Here is an 8,726-nt window from a genome sequence, read left to right as displayed (position 1 = left end):
TTACCTGCATCAAATATATTATTTTCTTTCATATTTTGTATGGTCTCAAACTCACAACAATCCTCTTTTCTCAGTCTCAAGTGCTGGGATTATAGGCAGGCACCACCAGGCCTGGTTTGTATCTCTCAATAAATATATTAATAACAACCAAAACAACAACTGACATAGACCGGGCAGTATGGTGCCCACCTGTAATCCCTACTACTAGGAAAGCTGAGGCAGAAGTACTGCCAAGAGCCGGGCATCATGGAGCATGCCTGCAATTCCAGCACTGGGGAGACTGAGGCAGGAGGATTGCTGCAAATTCGAGGACTGGTTGGGATACAAAGTAAGTTCAAGGCAAGCCTGAACTGCATAGTGAGACCCTGTTTCAAAAATAAATAAGGGCCGATGAGATAGCTCAGCAGCATAAGCACCTGCCTGGCAAGTGCAAGGTCTTGAGTTCAATCCCTGGTACCAAAACAAATAAAATGAATAAATAAAAACTAAATGTAAAAAATTTACAGCTGGAGGGCTGCCAAATAGCTCAGCAGATTAAAGCACCTGCAAACAGGTGCGGGGTTCAGGGGTTTGATCTCTGGGCCCACCGTGCCAGCCCCGCCCCAGAGGCATACTGAGAAGGCAGTTGAAACTGGGCATGGTGGGGCACGCCTGTAATCCCAGCTCTTGGGAGGCTGTAAACAGAAGGATCATTACAAGTCTGATCTAGTCGTGAGACCCTGAACACCCTGTAGACCCTCCCCCCCAAAAAAAAATTACTACTAAAGGAGTAAAATTTGCTTTACCCCTCTGGTTCACAAGCATTCATGAAGTTCACAATTGCTTAGAAGGCATGAAAACCACTGATTCCGGGGCCCTATCCCTGGAGTATCTAATTCAGCAGGTCTAGGGTGGGAGTTGGTATTTGCATTTTTGACAGTTACCTTGGAGAACCATCTTTCCAACTGTTTTCCCTGCCTCCAAGTGAGTGTGACCATTCACAAAGAACTTGAAGAGGGCCCGGGAGATGGCTCAGTAGAATAAGCGCTTCCCTGGCAAACACAAGGGCCTAAGTTCAATCCCCAGTTCCACAAAAAAACAAACAAACAAACAAACAAACAAACAACCTCAAAGAACACAGCTTGTATCTATACTATAATGTATAGTTCCATTCATTTGATTTGTCCTGTTTTATGAAACAAAGAGCCTCAAGTCACTGAGCCTCATTCCTGTTCCATGACTTGAATCCAGTAATGGAAAGGAAAGGAAGATTGACCAGGGTTCGATCCCCAGCACCACACGCCATGCCAGCCCATCCTCCAAGGTCCATGGCAGAGTCCAGGTGTGGTGTTGCACACCTACAATCCCAGCGCTGGGGAGCCTGAAAGCAGAAGGATCATCATGAATCACAGTTGCATAGTGAGACCCTGCAACAGCCAAATACATTTTTTTTTGACAAAACCAGGGATTGAACTCAGTCCCTTGCGCTTGCCAGGCAAGCACTTATTCTACTGAGTTATCCCCCCAGGCCCTTCTCCTCACTTTGTAGCCCAGGCTGTTTTCAGACTTGCAGCAATCCTCCTGCCTCAGCTTCCTGAGTGCTAGATTACAAGTGTGTACCACCACCACGCCCAGCTTTCCAGCTAAATCTATCTAATTATTTATCTGCATCTATAGACAGATAAATAGAAATTTCACCTTGTTTGTCCAGTGGGAGAAATAAAGGGTAAATAAGGAGCAAAATGGAGGACAGGTTAGAGGAACATGTTCAAATGCAAGAAGGAACAAGAGAGGACGGAAAGAGAAGCGAAGAAGGGAAAAGGTAATTTACATTCTTAAAGTTTCTGTCTTTTTTTTTTTTTTTTTGGCAGAACAGGGGATTGAACTCAGGCCCTTGCACTTGCCAGGGAAGCACTTATTCCACTGAGCCATATCCCTGGCCCGAGTTTCTGTCTTTTTGAGACAAGACTTCACTATGCAGTTCAGGCTAACCTTGAACTCACTTTGTAGCCCAGGCTGGCCAAAGCAATCCTCCTGCCTCAGCCTCCTTCCTGAATTCTGGCATTACAAGTGTGCACCACCATGCCCAACCAGAAAATGTTTTTTGTTTTTTGTTTTTTGCTTTTTTTTAAAGAGGGGCCCAAGTGCCCGGCTAGCTCAGTCGGTAGAGCATGAGACTCTTAAAAAGAGAGGCCCAGGAAGGCCTGAGTTCAAGTCTCAGTTCCGGAAAAAAAAAAAAAAAAGAGGGCCAGAGAGATGGCTCAGTAGAATTAGGGCATCCCTGGCAAGTGCAAGGATCTGAGTTCAAAACTGGATTCAAGGGGCTGGTGAGATGGCTCAGTGGTCTAAAGCACCTACTTAGAACAAGCTTAGCAAAGCACAGGGACCGCGGTTCTATCCCCCAGCACCACGTGCCAGCTAGCCCTGCCCCCCTGGTGAGCTGGCTGGCCACACACACACACACACAAATAAATAAATAAAATTAAAAAAAAACCTCGATTCAAGGGGCTGGGGAGATAGCTTACTTGAGTAAGTGCTTGCCTGACAAGCTCAAGGGCTTGAGTTCAATCCCTGGCTCCGCAAAAAAACCAAACCAAACCAAAACAAAACATCTCGATTCTACCAAAATAAATAAATAAATAAAATAATAATTCTTTGGGGCCAGGGAGATGGCTCAGTGGAATAAGTGCTTCCCTGGCAAGCGCAAGGGCCTGAGCTCAATCCTCGGTTCTTTTTTTTTTTTTTTAAATTTCTTTATTTATTTTTTAATTTATTTATTGTGTGTGTGTGTGTGTGTGTGTGTGGCCAGCTCAGCCCACCAGGGGGTGGGGCTGGCTGGCATGTGGTGCTGGGGGATTGAACCGCGGTCCCTGTGCTTTGCCAAGCTTGTTTCAAGTAGGTGCTTTAGACCACTGAGCCATCTCTCCAGCCCCTACCTTCTACTTTTAATAGCAATTTAATTTAGTACCTGGGAGAACTTTTCGCCCATTTTTCTAGTTAACCCCTAGTAATGAAAACTTCGTATACAACTCTCCCTTCCTTTCCTTTACTTACTCCAACAGTTGTACTAGATATTGGGAATAAAACTGTGAAAAAGACACACATCTCTGCTTTTTTTGGAATTTACATTCTTCTGGAAGAGATAGACATGACTTGATTTATTTATTTATTTTTGGGTACCTGGTATCAAACCCAAGACCTCACACTTGCCAGGACCTTAGACAAGAATTTAAGTCAAAACACTTTGGTGCTTCTAGAATTTCTCTCTCTCCTTTTTTTCTCACTTTCTTTTTTTTTCCTCATTTCTCTGTGGCTTTCCACAGCAGCAGCCCTATGATAATTAAGTGCTGAGCTGAGTCAGAAGGCCTGAGTTCCATACTGGCTCTGCCACTTCCCAGGGAGTGACCAAGTTGTCCAACCGCCATCTGTCTCATTCTCTTCATCTGTGAAATGAAGATACTTATTATGAGGCTTTTGGAGGATTAAGGGCTTGGCAAAGACTCTTCACATAATAATCACTCAGTTAATGTCTGCCACTGCTATTCTTGTCTATGTAGATTTTTTAAAAATGTTTATTTTTTTTGATTTTTGAGACAAGTTCTCAGCAGGTGGGCTGGGCTTGAATTTGTGGTATGGACCAGGCTGGCCTCAAATTTGAGGCAGTCTCTGGCCTCAGCCTCCAGGAATGCTGGGATTATAGGTATGCACCACCATGCCCAGTTTTCTGTGTCAATTTCTTGTACTCTTTTTCTTTTTGGTACCCGGGATCATCGAATGCAGGACCTTGGGCTTGTCAAGCTTATGCTGCTGAGCTATTTCCCTCCCCCACCCCAGCCCTTTTTCTTTCTAAAATATCTTTTTTTTTTTTTTTTTTTGCAGAACCTGTTATTGAACTCAGGACCTTGTGTTTGCCAGGGAAGCGCTTATTCCACTGAGCCATCTTCCCAGCCCCATCTAAAATATCTTTAAAGGGGCTGGTGAGATGGCTCAGTGGTCTAAGGCACCTACTTAGAACAAGCTAAGCTAAGTGAAGCACAGGGACCATGGTTCAATCCCCCAGCACCACATGCTGGCCAGCCCCGCCCCGTGGTGGGCTGAGCTGGCCACACACTAAACAAATAAATAGATAAATAAATAAATGTTTAAAAAAAAGAAAGCAATAATTATAATTAAAATATCTTTAAAAATAAATAAATAGGGGGGCTGTGGAGATGTCTCAATGGAATAAGTGCTTCCCTGGCAAGCACAAAGGCCTGAGTTCAATCCCTGGTTCTGCCAAAAAATAAATAAATAAATAAATAAATAGGGCCAGGGAGATGGCTCAGTGGAGTAAGTGCTTCCTTGGCAAGCTCAAGGGCCTGAGTTCAATCCCTGGTTCTGCCAAATAAATAAATAAATAAATAAATAAATAAATAAATAAATAGGGGCTGGGTAGATGACTCAGTGGAATAAGCGCTTCCCTGGCAAGTGCAAGGGCCTGAGTTCAATCCCTGGTTCCACCAAAAAATAAATAACTAAATATTTAGAAGATACAATATTTTTTTTCAGGGTAGTTTCTCTACCCCTATGAAAATGATGGGGGGAGGAGCCAGGGAGATGCCTCAGTAGAATAAGCGCTTGTCTGGCAAGTGCAAGGACTTGAGTTCAATCCCTGCTTCCACAAAAAAAAAAAAAAAAAAAAAAAAAAGAAAGAAAAGAAAAGAAAGAAAGAAAGAAAACGGTTGATTCCTTTCAAAGGCTCCTTGAGCTGTTGACTAGACAAGATGAGCAAAGCTCACCCTCCTGAGCTGAAAAAATTTATGGACAAGAAGTTATCATTGAAATTGAATGGGGGGCTGGTGAGATGGCTCAGTGGTCTAAGGCACCTACTTAGAACAAGCTAAGCTAAGTGAAGCACAGGGACCATGGTTCAATCCCCCAGCACCACATGCCAGCCATCCCCGCCCCCTGGTGGGCTGAGCTGGCCACACACACACACCACACACACACTCTCTCTCTCTCTCTCTCTCTAATAAATAAATAAATAAATAAATAAATAAATAATTTAAAAAAGAAATTATTGAATGGGGGGCTGGTGAGATGGCTCAGTGGTCTAAAGCACCTACTTAGAACAAGCTTAGCAAAGCACAGGGACCGAGGTTCAATCCCCCAGCACCACATGCCAGCCAGCCCCGCCCCCTGCGGTGGGCTGAGCTGGCCACACACACACATAAATAAATAAAAATTAAAAAAAAAAAAAGAAATTGAATGGTGGAGCTGGGGAAATGGCTCAGTGGAATAAGCACTTCCCTGGCAAGTGCAAGGGCCTGAGTTCAATCCCCGGTTCTGCAAAAAAAAAAAAAAAAAAAGAAAAGAAAGGAAATTGAATGGTGAAAAAAAAAAGAAATTGAATGGTGGCTGACATGTCCAAGGAGTATTGGAGTATTGCGAGGTTTTGATCCCTTCATGAATCTTGTGACAGATGAATGTGTGGAGATGGCAACTAGTGGGCAACAGAACAACGCTGGAATGGTGGTAAGACGAGGAAATAGTATCATCATGTCGGAAGCCTTGGAACGAGTTTAAATAATTGACTGCTCTGCAGAAAAATTCTGCCCCTCCTCCAGGCTGCTTTCACTGACTGACGATTGGGTCATACACATTTTCATATATTAAATTTTTGTTAAATAAACTTTTGTAATAGTCAAAAAGAAAGAAAGAAAATGATAGGAGGAGAAACACAATGTTGGGATTGTTTTTTTCCTGAATAATGGAGCAAAAGACTTACCGTGTATGATTTTCGAAGATTCTCTAGGCCAGTCTGCAGGGTTCCAATTTGCCATTGGAATATGTATTGCTCATAAATTTGAATATGTATTTTATAGGAACTCCTTTGCTGAAGGCAATTTTGTAATTTAGCATAACTTTGGAGGGGTATTGTAAAGACACACCTACCACACAAAAGCCAGCGACTGAATGACAATTAGGTTAGTGGAGGCCCCCTACAGATCTACAAGGTAAGATTAGCTTCCCTTACTCCTCTTTGATGGGTTGTGTACTGGGAAGGCATGTTGTAGTATTAGAAAGACCTGGGTATAGAAGGGCAGCAAGGACATGGTACCGTCTCTTTTCTCTCCTCAGAGCCTGTCACAAGCACCAGCGTGTTGGTTCCTGGCATACAGTAGTAGCTTCATCAACATTGCTGGGGGGGGGGTGCTGCGGAGGTAGCTTGGCAGTCTAAATACCGGCATGGCAAATGCAAGGACCCAGGTTCAATCTCTGGTCCTGCGTGCTATGCGCCCACCTGTAATTCCAGCGCCAAGGAGGCTGAGACAGGAGGATCATTACGAGTCTGAGCTGTATAGCAAGACCCTGTACCAAATAAACAAATAAAAGATTAGAAATTTTACATCTAAACAAAAAAACAAAACAAAACAAAACACTGCTCTGTGGTTGAAAAAGTACTTACCCCTTTCGAGAGTAGCAGTGAATACATACTACACCCACTTGGTAAAGTTGTGTGTAGGAAGAAAATGAATTAACAGGCCGGGGAGATGGCTCAGTGGAATAAGCGCTTCCCTGGCAAGTGCGAGGGCCTGAGTTCAATCCCCAGATCCGTCAATAAATAAATAAATAAATAAAAAATTAAAATGTGGTTAAAAAAGAAAAGAAAATGAATTAACACTAGTAAAGTCCCGCTCAGTGCCTCACGCATACCAGGTGCTCAGCAATTTTAGTTCTCTTCCCCTTTCACTTTTTATGTATTTCCTCCCCCCTGCTGCTGCCTCAATCTAAATATGGTTTTTCTTTTTCTTTTTTTCTCATTAGAGTTTTAGCATGTACTTCAAACTGGCCTTCAACTCACTGCATAGCCCAGGCTGGCCTTGAATTTATGGCAATTCTCCTCCTCAGTTTCCTGAGTACTAGGATTACGGAGATGTAGTGCCATGCTCAGCTCCCCCCCTCCCCCCAACCAGGGATTGAACTCAGGCCCTTGCACTTGCCAGGGAAGTGCTGATCCCACTGAGCCATCTCCCTGGCCCAAAATACAAGAGCCTTTTTTTTTTTTTTTTTTTTTTTCAGAGCCGGGTATGAACTCAGGCCCTTGTGCTTGCCAGGCAAGTGCTTATTCTACTGAGCCATCTCCCTTGTACTGCTCAGCTTTTTTTATGTCTTTAGAATCAAGGATTTGTCCGCCCTTCATTGTATCCCCAGTGCCACAAGACCTTTATACATAGTAAAGATTTCAATGTATTTAACTGACTTATTCAGTGAATCTTGGAGCATCTGCAGTGTACAGAAGCTTGGCGTTGTGAGAGAACAGGCACTTTGGGGAAACCTGAGTTTTGAACGTGACCAAAGCAAGGCTTTGAGAAGGAAATAATGAGAGAGAAGCTGAGTGGGGTAGTTGGTCTGGATTAGTTCTCAAAAGGCTTTGTAGATCTTCTTCTTCTTCTTCTTCTTCTTCTTCTTCTTCTTCTTCTTCTTCTTCTTCTTCTTCTTCTTCTTCTTTTTTGCAGAACCAGGGATTAAACTCAGGCCCCTGCATTTGCCAGGCAAGCACTTATTCCACTGAGCAATATCCCCCATCCCTTTTTTTTTTTTTTATATTTATTTATTTTTATTTATTACATTTATTTATTGTGTGTGTGTGTGGCCAGCTCAGCCCACCAGGGGGCGGGTCTGGCTGGCATGTGGTGCTGGGGATCGAACCGCGGTCCCTGTGCTTTGCCAAGCTTGTTTCAAGTAGGTGCTTTAGACCACTGAGCCATCTCTCCAGCCCCTCCCCCATCCCTTGTAGATCTTCTGTTTTGTGTGTGTGTGTGTGTGTGTGTGTGTGTGTGTGTGTGCACTGAGAATCAAACTTACAACCTCAAGTTTGCTAGTCAGGTGCTGTGCTGCTAAACTACATCCCTGGCCCCTCTTATAAGAATTTTGAAAAAAAAAAAAAGCGAATTTTGAGGGCTGGGGAAATAGCTCAGTAGAATAAGTGCTTGCTTGGCAAGCACAAGGGCCTGAGTTCAATCCTGGTTCTACACACACACACACACACACATACACACACGCACACAGAGTTTTGGACTTTACCTTGTAGATCAGAAGCTTGTCACCTTGAACCAAGAACTATCAGGAACTTTTATTTTTATTTTAGAATAGTTTGCTCTCAAACTTAAATGTGCTTAAGAGGGGCCGGGGAGATAGCTCAGTAGAATAAGCACTTGCCTGGCAAGCACAAGGGCCTGAGTTCAATCCTCAGTTCCACCCCCCTCCAAAAAAAAAGAAAGAAAGAAAGAGAAAAATGTGCTTAAGAACCACCAGAGAGGGCTGGTGAGATGGCTCAGTGGTCTAAAGCACCTATTTAGAACAAGCTAAGCAAAGAAGAAGCACAGCGACCGCGGTTCAATCCCCAGCACCACATGCCAGCCAGCCCCACCCCCTGGTGGGCTGAGCTGGCCACACACACACACACAAAATAAATAAATAAAATTAAAATTAAAAAAAAAAAAGGAACCACCAGAGAGGGCCAAGAAGATGGCTCAGTGGAATAAGTGTTTCCCTGGCAAGTGCAAGAGCATGAGTTCAATCCCTGGTTTCGCAAAAACAAAAAAACCACCAGAGAGCTACTGAGGAGGAGGTCATGTAAAAATGTAGCCAGAGGGGCCGTGGAGATGGCTCAGTGGAATAACAGCTTTGCTGGCAAATGCAAGGGCCTGAGTTCAATCCCCGGTTCCGAAAAAAAAAAAAAAAAAAAAAAGTTAATTTCTTTT

The 8,726-nt window shown here is 43.6% G+C and overlaps 1 protein-coding gene across 1 annotated transcript; it reads left to right on the top strand.

The window, feature by feature from the left end:
- Nucleotides 1-4,742: 4,742 nt before the first annotated feature.
- On the top strand, nt 4,743-5,544 carry LOC111816478 (small nuclear ribonucleoprotein G-like). The gene is made up of 2 exons (XM_023713907.1): nt 4,743-4,825; nt 5,391-5,544. The coding sequence occupies exons 1-2, from the start codon at nt 4,743-4,745 to the stop codon at nt 5,542-5,544; spliced, it is 237 nt and encodes a 78-aa protein (XP_023569675.1).
- The last annotated feature ends 3,182 nt before the right edge of the window (nt 5,545-8,726 follow it).

This window comes from Octodon degus, unplaced genomic scaffold (assembly GCF_000260255.1).
Source record: "Octodon degus isolate 3935 unplaced genomic scaffold, OctDeg1.0 scaffold00033, whole genome shotgun sequence".
NCBI classification, from domain to species: Eukaryota; Metazoa; Chordata; class Mammalia; order Rodentia; family Octodontidae; genus Octodon; species Octodon degus.
The sequence above is the reverse complement of the archived record's forward strand: the minus strand, read 5'-3'. Positions and strand labels throughout refer to the sequence as shown.